General features: G+C 37.6%; 1 protein-coding gene across 1 annotated transcript in view; it reads left to right on the forward strand.

Annotated features, from left to right (window-relative positions):
* Nucleotides 1-13,129, forward strand: part of LOC142334535 (DNA mismatch repair protein Msh2-like) — a 103,248-nt gene extending 90,119 nt beyond the window's left edge. The window contains exon 12 of the mRNA XM_075382636.1: nucleotides 12,249-13,129. Within this exon, the coding sequence (XP_075238751.1) occupies nucleotides 12,249-12,845 (597 nt within the window). The 3' untranslated portion in view covers nucleotides 12,846-13,129. The remainder of the gene's footprint in view (nucleotides 1-12,248) is intronic.
* Nucleotides 13,130-14,073: the final 944 nt, after the last annotated feature.

Raw genomic sequence — 14,073 nt, forward strand, 5'->3', positions numbered from 1 at the left:
CTCCTACTTAGGCCCTCAATTGATTTGAATAAGTCCTTCACTATATTGGAAAACACTTTTTGTTAAACTGTATAAAGATCGTATTTGAGTGCGAAATCTGACAACGTGTTAAGTACTTCTATCTCAGACAACCTAAAACGATAATTCCTTCGGCTTTAAAACCTATTTGGACTTTCCCACTCCTACTTAGGCCCTCAATTGATTTGAATAAGTCCTTCACTATATTGGAAAACACTTTTTGTTAAACTGTATAAAGATCGTATTTGAGGGCGAAATCTGACAACGTGTTAAGTACTTCTATCTCAGACAACCTAGAACGATAATTCCTTCGGCTTTAGAACCTATTTGCACTTTCCCACTCCTACTAAGGCCCTCAATTGATTTGAAGAAGTCCTTCACTATATTGAAAAACACTTTTTGTTAAACTGTATAAAGATCGTATTTTGAGTCCGAAATCTGACAACGTGTTAAGTACTTCTATCTCAGACAACCTAAAACGATAATTCCTTCGGCTTTAAAACTTATTTGGACTTTCCCACTCCTACTTAGGCCCTCAATTGATTTGAACAAGTCCTTCACTATATTGGAAAACACTTTTTGTTAAACTGTATAAAGATCGTATTTGAGTGCGAAATCTGACAACGTGTTAAGTACTTCTATCTCAGACAACCTAGAACGATAATTCCTTCGGCTTTAGAACCTATTTGGACTTTCCCACTCCTACTAAGGCCCTCAATTGATTTGAAGAAGTCCTTCACTATATTGAAAAATACCTTTTGTTAAACTGTATAAAGATCGTATTTTGAGTCCGAAATCTGACAACGTGTTAAGTACTTCTATCTCAGACAACCTAAAACGATAGTTCCTTCGGCTTTAAAACCTATTTGGACTTTCCCACTCCTACTTAGGCCCTCAATTGATTTGAATAAGTCCTTCACTATATTGGAAAACACTTTTTGTTAAACTGTATAAAGATCGTATTTGAGTGCGAAATCTGACAACGTGTTAAGTACTTCTATCTCAGACAACCTAGAACGATAATTCCTTGGGCTTTAGAACCTATTTGGACTTTCCCACTCCTAATTAGGCCCTCAATTGATTTGAACAAGTCCTTCACTATATTGAAAAACACTTTTTGTTAAACTGTATAAAGATCGTATTTTGAGTCCGAAATCTGACAACGTGTTAAGTACTTCTATCTCAGACAACCTAGAACGATAATCCCTTGGGCTTTAGAACCTATTTGGACTTTCCCACTCCTACTTAGGCCCTCAATTGATTTGAACAAGTCCTTCACTATATTGGAAAACACTTTTTGTTAAACTGTATAAAGATCGTATTTGAGTGCGAAATCTGACAACGTGTTCAGTACTTCTATCTCAGACAACCTAGAACGATAATTCCTTCGGCTTTAGATCCTATTTGGACTTTCCCACTCCTACTAAGGCCCTCAATTGATTTGAAGAAGTCCTTCACTATATTGAAAAACACTTTTTGTTAAACTGTATAAAGATCGTATTTTGAGTCCGAAATCTGACAACGTGTTAAGTACTTCTATCTCAGACAACCTAAAACGATAATTCCTTCGGCTTTAAAACCTATTTGGACTTTCCCACTCCTACTTAGGCCCTCAATTGATTTGAATAAGTCCTTCACTATATTGGAAAACACTTTTTGTTAAACTGTATAAAGATCGTATTTGAGTGCGAAATCTGACAACGTGTTAAGTACTTCTATCTCAGACAACCTAGAACGATAATCCCTTGGGCTTTAGAACCTATTTGGACTTTCCCACTCCTAATTAGGCCCTCAATTGATTTGAACAAGTCCTTCACTATATTGAAAAACACTTTTTGTTAAACTGTATAAAGATCGTATTTTGAGTCCGAAATCTGACAACGTGTTAAGTACTTCTATCTCAGACAACCTAGAACGATAATCCCTTGGGCTTTAGAACCTATTTGGACTTTCCCACTCCTACTTAGGCCCTCAATTGATTTGAATAAGTCCTTCACTATATTGAAAAACACTTTTTGTTAAACTGTATAAAGATCGTATTTGAGGGCGAAATCTGACAACGTGTTAAGTACTTCTATCTCAGACAACCTAGAACGATAATTCCTTCGGCTTTAGAACCTATTTGGACTTTCCCACTCCTACTAAGGCCCTCAATTGATTTGAATAAGTCCTTCACTATATTGAAAAACACTTTTTGTTAAACTGTAATCGGCTGCACATTGAGCCACACAATCGGCTCTTCAATCAGTCTTTCAATCGACTGTTCATTGAGCCACACAATCGGCTCTTCAATCAGTCACTAAATCGACTGTTCATTGAGCCACACAATCGGCTCTTCATTCGGCCTCTTAATCGGCCGTTCATTGAGCCACACAATCGGCTCTTCAATCAGTCACTAAATGGACTGTTCATTGAGCCACAATCGGCTCTTCAATCAGTCACTCACTCGACTGTTCATTGAGCCACACAATCGGCTCTTCAATCAGTCACTCAATCGACTGTTCATTGAGCCACAATTGGCTCTTCAATCAGCCTCTTAATCGGCTGCTCATTGAGCCACACAATCGGCTCTTCAATCAGTCACTTAATCGACTGTTGATTGAGCCACACAATCGGCCCTTCAATCAGTCACTCAATCGACTTTTCATTGAGCCACACAATCGGCTCTTCAATCAGTCACTCAATCGACTGTTCGTTGAGCCAGACAATCGGCTCTTCAATCAGTCACTCAATCGACTAATCAGTGAGCCACACAATCGGTTCTTCAATCAGCCTCTTAATCGGCTGTTCATTGAACCACAAAGTTGGTTCTACAATTAGCCACTCAATCGGCTGTTCATTGAGCCATGATTGGCTCTTCAAAAAAAAAAACAGCTCAAAAAGCAAAGCAAAAATTCTTAACCATATAACTATGCAAAGATTGGCGTCAAAAATTTGAAACAGAGGTTGCAAACGTTCAATTTGGAAATTCATGACAAAATATAAAAGCACAATAAGTTCATAGCACAAAAGTTAAAAACTCAAAAACTTAAAGCACCATGAATGGCCAAATCAAATAAAAGTTAGAGCAACTTTGCAACTTTCTTCATCAACAACTTGCTAATGTTCTTATAGCACTTTAAGTGAACTCCATCTTGGAAGTCTTGTCGCTTTATCGCATTCTCAAGCTGGATATGGCGCCGCTTGTATTTGTCAGCAAGCCTTGAATTTGTATAATGAATTCCCCGCTCGTTAGACAACCGAGGTATTATGTCACAAACGAAGCATTTGTGATTATTGTTCTCCACGAAAGTTACTAATTCTCGCATGCAATTCATCACGCCTTTGATATCAGATGGTGAGGGCACAGATGGGAACTTCGAACAAATATCATTCCCTCCTAGCATTATGATGATAATATCATAGCCAACCATTTCGTCCGAATAATTCCTCCAATTCTCCAACTCCTCACCACCTTTTCCAAGGATAACAATATGTGGAGGTAGAAGTAGCTTCTGAACATGGGAATCGCCAAACACGGCAATGGACTTGTTGTTTGGATTCATTTCCGACTTGAAAAAGAGCAAAAACATAAACTTTTGTGAAGACATTACACAAATCACAATTTACAGCAGTGACCATGTTAATAAATTACAGCATAAATTAACCCCTATAGCTTAGTACCCCTGATACCCGGGGCTGAGTGGTCCCACTTCGACCCGTGGTGGGTGGTCCCAGTTCACACTTGGTGGCGTCCCCTGATACCCGGGGATGGGTGGTCCCATTTTTAACGACGGTACGGATTAAGCGCTACAAGCGATTCACAATGTAGATACACCAAAACTCTGGTTCTTTTTACTATTGGAGACGTCTACTAGTGCTAACTAATTAATCCTGATCGTATGAAGTCCAAAAAAATTAACTCAAAGAGATATTTTGAAAAAAAGAACGTATATATTGAAAAACACTTTTTGTAAAACAGTATAAAGATAGTATTTTGAGAGCAAAATCTGACAACGTGTTAAGTACTTCTATCTCAGACCACCTAGAACGATAATTTCTTCGGCCTTAGAACCTATTTGGACTTTCTCACTCCCACGTAGGCGCTCAATTGATTTGAATAAGTCCTTCACTATATTGAAAAACAAAAAAGAACGCTTTGTTAAACTGTATAAAGATAGTTTTTTGAGTGCGAAATCTGACAACGTGTTGAGTTCTTCTATCTCAGACCATCTAGAACAATAATTCTTTCGGCTTTAGAACCTATTTGGACTTTCCCACTCCTGCTTAGACCCTCAATTGATTTGAATAAGTCCTTCACTATATTGAAAAACAGTTTTTGTTAAACTGTATAAGGATCGTATTTTGAGTGCGAAATCTGACAACCTGTTAAGTACTTCTATCTCAGACAACCTATAACAATAACCCCTTGGGCTTCAGAACCTATTTGGACTTTCCCACTCCCACTTATGCGCTCAATTGATTTGAATAAGTCCTTCACTATATTGAAAAACAATTTTTGTTAAACGGTATAAAGATAGTATTTTGAGTGCGAAATCTGACAACATGTTAAGTATTTCTATCTCAGACCACTTAGAACGATAATTCGTTCTGCTTTAGAACCTATTTGGACTTTCCCACTCCTACTTAGGCCCTCAATTGATTTGAATAAGTTCTCCACTATATTGAAAAATACTTTTTGTTAAACTGTATAAAGATCGTATTTTGAGTCCGAAATCTGACAACGTGTTAAGTACTTCTATCTCAGACAACCTAGAACGATAATCCCTTGGGCTTTAGAACCTGTTTGGACTTTCTCACTCCTACTTAGGCCCTCAATTGATTTGAAGAAGTCCTTTACTAGATTGAAAAACACTTTTTGTTAAACTGTATAAAGATAGTATTTTGAGAGCGAAATCTGACAACGTGTTAAGTTCTTCTATCTCAGACCGTCTAGAACGATAATTCCTTCTGCTTTAGAACCTATTTGGACTTTCCCACTCCTACTTAGGCGCTCAATTGATTTGAATAAGTCCTTCACTATATTGTAAAGCACTTTTGGTTAAACTGTATTAAGATAGTATTTTGAGCGCGAAATCTGACAACGTGTTAATTACGTTTTTTGTAGACCACCTAGATCGAAAATTAGCTCTGTACAACGCAGACACAACTCACTCTATGGGTGCACACCGGGCTCAAATAATTGCTTTGCCTCACCACAGGAGGCTGAAGATCACTCGGTGAGTGCTGACACACACGACCTACAAAATTGCCGGGCTTGGTCACAGGCGGTCTTGAGCAAAAAAAAAACAGAGACACGCATTGCTCAAGCCGTCACTGTGTTGCCCAAGAAAGAGCGCTGCACCGCAGCACTGCTACAAAAAAAAACAAGGCACTCGATGAGTGCTCACAGGACTCAAACAATTGCAGCGCTTCATCACAGGAGGCTCAGAGCAAGCACAAAAAAGAAGCTCAGGCCATCACTGTGAGCGCTGAAAAGCAAAGAGAGCACAACGTGCGAACTCACCATTTGAGGGTTGAAGATAGCTGTTGTTGCACGAAACAAACAAACAAATGCTCTAAAAAAGAGCATTATTCTTACATGAAAAGAAACATAAACACAGAGAAACACAGAAACACACCGAAACGCAACGAAAGACGCCCGCAAAACTCGCCCGCATCGCACGTACGTCCCCATCATGAGGTGCACCAAAGCCCAGAAGTGGGGGGGGGGAGCCGACTAACCGGCGTCTCAACGGGACAGGGGGGGAGGTGCACCCCATGGGGCGAAACGCCCTCACTTTAGAATAATAGTATACATAAGTAATAAGAGGAGAGAAGATCAACCCCTCGACCAATATGGGTAAAAATTGGAGTACAGTTTACCCACAAAACATGGGTACTACAGCGCTGATACTGGTACCCCAAAACATCAATTTACCTATTTTCCCAAGGAAAATTCATGATTTTGGGCATATATTCATGGGGGTTGGGGGGGTTCACCTGCAGAGTAAAAATTGACCCCCTAGATCTCGGAAAACCCTATACAAAATATATATGGGGAGATTTCCCATTACAAATGGAGTTCAACGAGCCCATTCCTGCAGTCAAAGTCATTAATTTCAACATTTCACACGTAGAAACGTGAAACGTACCAGTCACTAAAAGGCCAAAATGACCGTATGTGTCGAGGCCAATTTCTCGAAAACGGCTGAAAGAAACAAAACGCCATTTACAGGGATTCAAGTACTGCTCAAGCTGAGTTCAAATCAAAAGTCAGATCAAAAATCGGTTCACTCTACGAGGAGATATTCCAATATCAAGGTACCGTACCAAATGACCAAAATGACCCATTTCGGGTCCTGTTTCTCTACTATAACCAATAACCACTCATTATAACAACCTGTAAAATATATATGGGGACAATCCCCATTACACGTGCTGTTCAAATCACTAATTTTTACACGTGCATTTATGAAATTCAGAGTTCAGAGTGACCGCAGAACTGGCAGTCATCCGCTTCTGGGGACAAAATGGGGTCAAGTTCCCTGGCCAAGTTCTCTAAAAACGGCTGAACAAAAAAAACGCCCTTAGTACAGTTTGTAGCACTGCTTAAGATACGCATCATATTAAAAAATGAGCACAATCGGTCCACTCTAGAAGAAGTTATAGCAAAAAGTAGGTACGGTACCAAATGGCCAAAAAAGCGAGGTGACCTGCCTTCAGAGCTAAAATTGGACATTTAAACCTCAGAAAACGCTACACAAAGTATACATATTCAGAATCTACGTTAGACGGGCTATTCAGAACACTAATTTTGTAACCTGAAGTAACAAAATTCAAAGGTTCAAAACGGGTACCAAGTACAGGTACCCTGCTTCACCGGGTCAAAATTGGGGCACCTGTCCTGGCCAATTTCTCGAAAACGGCTGAACGAAACGGAACGAGACCTATACCAAAACAAAGCTTAGCTCAAGCTGGGTCTAACAAAAAAATCATCAAAATCGATACACTCTATAACGAGTTATTGCAAAGTTAAGGTACCGTACCAAATCACCCAAAAGCAAGGGTCCTCTGGCTGCAGAGCCAAAATTGACCATCTAAACCTGCAAAAACGCTACACAAAGTATACATATTCAGAATCTACGTTAGACGGGCTATTCAGAACACTAATTTTGTAACCTGAAGTAACAAAATTCAAAGCTTCAAAACTGGTGCCAGGTGGTGTCATTCGCTTCTGGGGCTAAAACGGAGGGCAAGTTTACTGGCCAATTTCTCTAAAACGGCGGAACGAAAACGAACGCCCTTAGTACAGCTTGTAGCACTGCTTAAGATACGCATCATATCAAAAAATGAGCACAATCGGTCCACTCTAGAAGAAGTTATAGCAAAAAGTAGGTACGGTACCAAATGACCAAAAAAGCGAGGTGACGTGACTCCAGAGCCAAATTTGACTATCAACATTCCGTAAAACGCTATGGAAAATATATATGGGGATACTCCCCATTAACTGAGGATTCTAAAACACTAACACTTATTCCGCAAATCAGCTGTTTTGTTGTACCTGAATTTGGGTCACCCAGAATAGCCCAAAAATTCGACTTTTTTCAAATTTAAACATTATTAACTTTCTGATGCGACCGATTTGAGAAACCAACCAAATACTGCAAGCAAGAGGGGTTCAGTGTTGACAAAATGCGACCACTCCCGTTTAATTTGGTCCAGTACTTTAGCAGATATTAACAAAATACTGACTTGTACCCCATTTTTTGGGCTAAAACCGAAGCCCGAAATCTCCGGAACTGACGTAAAACAACGTGAAACAGAGTTGCCGGCGTATTTGTGGGTGTGATTCTGGTCCACTTCGACGTTCTGGGTCACGTAAAACCTTCATGAGGAGGTGGGAAAAAATTTCCCACCTCACCATGAAGGTTTTGATGTTTTGTGTGTTTTGACATAAAACAACATCCACAGAAATTTGATGAAATCGTGAAAAAAAAAATTGTTGAGTTAACCCCATTAATTGATACAAATAGCTTCAGGAACCTAAATACTGCTCAGAAAACATAAAAAGCACGCCCAAAAACTTGTTCAATCGCAAGAAAACACCACTTGACTCATTCATTTGGTCAAATGACCTATTTTGATTACCAAGTTTCAAGTTTCGCTAAAATAAACCATCAAAACTTGTAAAAAAATAGTACAATGTGTACTTGGGGATACTCCTCATCTACTGAGCAATCCAAAACACTACAATACTTATTCTTGACACAAAAAATTTCAACTATGTCGCCGCCGAAATAGCCTAAAATGGTCGATAATCGAGGTTCCTCGCTTACAGAGCAAAAATTGACCCACTCAACTCAATAAAACCACATAAAAAATACAAATGGAGATACTCAACGCTATCAGCGGAATCCAACGAACTAATATATGTAGGGATACTAAGGTATTTTGGGGTATCCATTTTTGGGGACTCCAATCTCACCTAAAATGGTGACTTTTTTACAATTTTACCAATCCATAACTTTTTTTTACCGAGCCGAATTAGGGTAAAAAAAATTATCAGAAGTGCCCGACAATTACAATACCAACACAATGAGCTCATGTTGGTAGAATTCTGCAAAGCACTTGCCTACTTATCACGAAAACAACTAACTGTACCTCTATCAATCTGAATCTGAAAGACTTTAAAAAAATGGAAGCTACATGAGGACCCTACGTCATTACTGCTTCTTTATTAGTGTAATTCAGTTTTCCAGAGATCTATTTTATGCAGAAAGAATAGTTTTTGATTTAATACATAAGGAAGAGAGATTGCAATCAAGTTGGTCCACTTTAAAACCACTGCGTTTCCTGTTGTTATCATTTGAAGAAATTAAAGTCCTTTAAACCGTTTTTTCTGAAACTTCATCATTGATATTCACTTCAGAATCCCCAATGGCTCCTAAATTACTTGTTCGATCCAGAATTATTAGTAGGGCTAATGTGTGGGAAACGTTTATATTAAACTTAACCGAAACTTTGCGAAACTTAATAAACGGCAGGAAAGAGTTTCATGAATGTTTGTTTTGTCTTCTATAATTTGTGCAGTGCCCTGTTTCTGAAACATGTACCTAAAATAACAAACAAATTCCAGTTTTCGAAGGACTGGGTTTTTGAAGCAGAGCTCATGTAGAAAAATGGTATTAGTTTGAATTAAAAAGAAAATCAATCTGATTCTGAAAGACTTTAAAGAAATGGAAGCTGAATGAGGACCATATGTCGTTACCGTTTCTGTTTTTGTGTAATCCAGTTCTACAGAGATCTATTTTATGCAGGAAAACTAATTTTTGATTTAAAATATAAGAAACAGAGGTTGGATTCAAGTTGATCCACTTTAAAACCACTGCGTTTCCTGTTAGTATGATTTTAAAAAATTAAAGTTTCTTTAATCCGTTTGTTTGGAACCTCAGTATTGAAATTAACTTGAGAATCCCCTAATGGTTCCCAAATTACGTGTTGAATCTAGAAACATGAGTAAGGCTGAAGAGTGGGAGACCTTTATATTAAACTTAACCGTTACTTTGCGAAACTTAATAAACGCCGGAAATAGTTTCATAAACGTTTGTTTTGTCCTTTAAAATTTGTAGAGAGCCCTTTTTCGGAAACATGCACCTAAAATTTGAAGACTAACTTCACTTCAACGAACAGGGTTTTGAAGCAGCGCTAATGTTGGAAACTGGAAGTAGTTTGAATTAAAAGGAATATCAATCTGATCTAAAAGACTTTAAAGAAATGAAAGCTAAATGAGGACCATATGTCGTTACCGTTTCTGTTTTTGTGTAATCCAGTTCTACAGAGATCTATTTTATGCAGGAAAACTAATTTTTGATTTAATATATAAGAAACAGAGGTTGGATTCAAGTTGATCCACTTTAAAACCACTGCGTTTCCTGTTAGTATGATTTTAAGAAATTAAAGTTTCTTTAATCCGTTTGTTTGAAACCTCAGTATTGAAATTAACTTGAGAATCCCCTAATGGTTCCCAAATTACGTGTTGAATCTAGAAACATGAGTAAGGCTGAAGAGTGGGAGACCTTTATATTAAACTTAACCGTTACTTTGCGAAACTTAATAAACGCCGGAAATAGTTTCATAAATGTTTGTTTTGTCCTTTAAAATTTGTAGAGAGCCCTTTTTCGGAAACATGTACCTAAAATCTGAAGACTAACTTCACTTCGACGAACAGGGTTTTGAAGCAGCGCTAATGTTGGAAACTGGAAGTAGTTTGAATTAAAAGGAATATCAATCTGATCTAAAAGACTTTAAAGAAATGAAAGCTAAATGAGGACCATATGTCGTTACCGTTTCTGTTTTTGTGTAATCCAGTTCTACAGAGATCTATTTCATGCAGGAAAACTAATTTTTGAGTTAATATATAAAAAACAGAGGTTGGATTCAAGTTGATCCACTTTAAAACCACTGCGTTTCCTGTTAGTATGATTTTTAAAAATTTAAGTTTATTTAATCCGTTTGTTTGAAACGTCAGTATTGATATTCACTTCAGAATCCCCTAAAGGTTTCCCAAATTACGTGTTCAATCTAGAAACATGAGTAAGGCTGAAGAGTGGGAGAACTTTATATTAAAATTAACCGTTACTTTGCGAAACTTAATAAACGGCAGGAAATCCTTTTAAGAATGGAAGCTAAATGAGGACCATATGTCGTTATCGTCTCTATGTCTGTGTAATACAGTTCTACAGAGATACATTTTCTGCAAGAAAAGTAGTTTTTGATTTACTATATCAGGAAGAGAGATTGGATTCAAGTTGATCCACTTTAAAACCACTGCATTTCCTGTTGTTACGATTTTAAAAAACTAAAGTTTCTTCAAACAGTTTTTTTCAAACTTCATTATTGATATTCACTATAGAAATTCCAAATAGTTCCTTATTTGCTTGCTTGACGTAGAAGCATCAGTAGGGCTGAAGAGTGGGAAACTTTTATATTAAAATTAACCGTATATTTGCGAAATTTAACAAACGCCGGAAAGCAGTGCTAATGTTGGAAACTGGAAATAGTTCGAATTAAAAGGAATATCAATCTGATCTAAAAGACTTTAAAGAAATGAAAGCCAAATGAGGACCATATGTCGTTACCGTTTCTGTTCTTGTGTAATCCAGTTCTACAGAGATCTATTTTATGCAGGAAAACTAATTTTTGATTTAATATATAAGAAACAGAGGTTGGATTCAAGTTGATCCACTTTAAAACCACTGCGTTTCCTGTTATGCAGTGCTTATAATGGAAAATGTAATTAGTTCGACTTAAAAAGAATATCAATCTGATTCTTAAAGTTTATCGCTACCGTTTATAAAGTTTGTATTTGTACTGTGTTTTAGTTTACTGCTAAATTTTTATTGTTTCACTGCTGAATACAAAAAAGGTGGTAACCACACCTGAACTTGTTCAGGTGAAAATTTACCTGAAATACAGTTCAGTTGTATTTCAGGTGCTTTTACACCTGAAATTTACCTGAACTTCTAGTTACCTGAACTTTTTTTTAGTGTTTACAAGTTTTATCTTGGTTGAAGTAAAATTCCGACTCGGAAATATCCCATATCCTATTAGAAAACGAAGGAAAACAAGCGAGAAAACTTTCCTACCAGGAAATTCAGGAAAAAAAGAAATTGTAAGATTTCCTACTAGGATTTGCGAGAAAAGCAGGCGAAAGTTTTTTTTCCGAGCAGGAAATTGCGGAAAAGCGGGTAAAAGTTTTTTCCGAGCCGGAAATTACGGAAAAGCGGGTGAAAGTTTTTTTCCGAGCAGGAAATTACGGAAAAGCGGGTTTTAGTAAGATAATCAGGAATCCTAGTGAGATTAGTAGGAATCGTTGCACCGGGTGTAGACCCCACAAGAAATCTCGACCAAATTAAGGAATGTTTCATAAATAGATTCAAAGATAGCCGTGATCAATGTAAATACCGACTAGAAGTCGAAGACGCCACTAGACAAGAAGATGAATTAATAAAAAGTATTTCCATCTTATTAAACATGTTGTTGATAGGGGATGACCTGAGAGGATACCCGCAAGTTTAACCAATTCTGCCCGTATTACAACCCATATTACAAAAAATACATTGATTTGGCTATATGAGGTCTGCAGCCCCCATCCTTAAAACGCAAAGCTCTTGAATACAGAATAGAAAATCCTGATAAAACAGAATTAGCACCAAAGTTATGGTATCTGTATCTATTTGTTGTTTCAGGGAGTGTCGACATTTTTGGCAGAAATGGTTGAAGCGAACACCATTCTGAACACAGCCACTGAGAACAGTCTTGTAATCATTGATGAGCTTGGAAGAGGTACTTCGACGTTTGACGGTTTCGGACTAGCTATGTCAATTGCAGAGCACCTAGTCACTAAAATAGGCTGCTTCGGTCTATTTGCCACGCATTTCCACGAACTGACAGAGCTTGCCAATAAATATGCCAAAGTCAAAAATTACCATTTCACTGCTACTGTTGAAAATAACGAAGTAATAATGATGTACCAAATGAACCCTGGTGTTTGTGATCAGAGTTTCGGAATTCACGTTGCCAAAATGGTTGGGTTTCCCAGTGATGTTCTGCAAGCTGCAGAGTCAAAGGCAGCTGAGTTGGAGTGGCTCGATTTTCTACCGGAGGAGGATGAAATTATTCACGAGTTCTTGCAAAAGATGGAACTTTTAAGCAGCGAAATCGGCGATGAAGAAGAGCGGTTCAAACTTGGAAAGAAAATGTATGACGATCTTATGAGCCGGCATCCTGATTTTGCATCGAGAGTGAACAAGAAATTGCAAATGCTGTCTTCAAAACAAGTTTAATTCTTTACGATATAACTGATGCCTGAACAACTTAATGGCATAATAAACTGTATGCGCTATATGTGCTTTCTGCGTTTATGTCGAAAACTTTCTACCTTTGACTTGCAACAGCTCCGTGTTCTGCTCCTAACACCAGCATACTAGTTGATAACAAACTTATTTTGTGGTGAGATGAAAAATGACTGTTGAAACGCTTCTATTTGTTGATATTTTGTGTTTAAATTGATACTTTTGGTGTTACATTTGATCTTTATTTTGAATTAAAGAGTTTTGTTATGGCAGAATATTTAACAGAGAAACACCGACCGACAAAACAGCAATACCCGAATTTACCACGCAGTTAAACGAAATTAGTTACTGTTAAACTGTTCAATTTTTCGCAGTTGAAAAACAGAACAATTTACAATCTTCAGTTTTTTTCATGAATAGAGTCAAAATCATCCTCTCAATGACTAACAGTGGTTTAATACCATGTTGGGGCCTTAATCGCAAAGACATCCCAACCCAAGTGTTAGTACACCATATCTGTCGTTGACGGTTTTTGTTCGTGAAAGCAAGAATATTCATTGCTTATTGTTCCAACGTTCCTTTAGAAATGGCGGAATATCTATACTAGGCTGGCTTTCTCCAGACCAAATAGGAAAATTTAATATCAAATAGAAAAATAAAAATGGTGCCATATAAAAGCTCTTAAAACGCAGATTTCAACCTCCTAACTTTCAATTGTTTTTTTTAGCAAAATAGAGTCTTTCTATTGCCAGAATTTTTATTACTAAAGCTATTGCTGGGGTGGTTGTATATAATTAAGCATTCGCTCTTTCTCACGATTTTCGCGCTCATGGTTATCGACTCCTTTGTGTTTCCAGCCGACTGTTATTGCCGACTTTTTTCAACTACCAGATTCAGCGTTTTTATTTACTTAATATTAACAGAAAAGAGTACTTTGTTAAGGCATAAAATTGTTTCAAGCTGTTTTTACAGTAGAGCAAAGAAATGGCGTATGAACGAATTTTTGGTTTTTAAGAGAAAATTTTCATCGTGCGGCGAGTTAAGTTTTTTGCCATTGTTTTTCTGCTGGTTGGTTTTGGATTGTATTGGTGCTCTGTCATTTTGTAAGATGTTTTCACACCTTGTTCCCTGACTTTGAGCTTTCAAAATGGGATAAACAGGTAAAGCTCAGCGATCATCAAGTTTCATTAGAGGCATTCTGCTGGGTTTTTGCAGTCGT

This window comes from Convolutriloba macropyga, chromosome 2 (assembly GCF_964194025.1).
Source record: "Convolutriloba macropyga chromosome 2, txConMacr16.3, whole genome shotgun sequence".
NCBI lineage: Eukaryota > Metazoa > Xenacoelomorpha > Acoela > Convolutidae > Convolutriloba > Convolutriloba macropyga.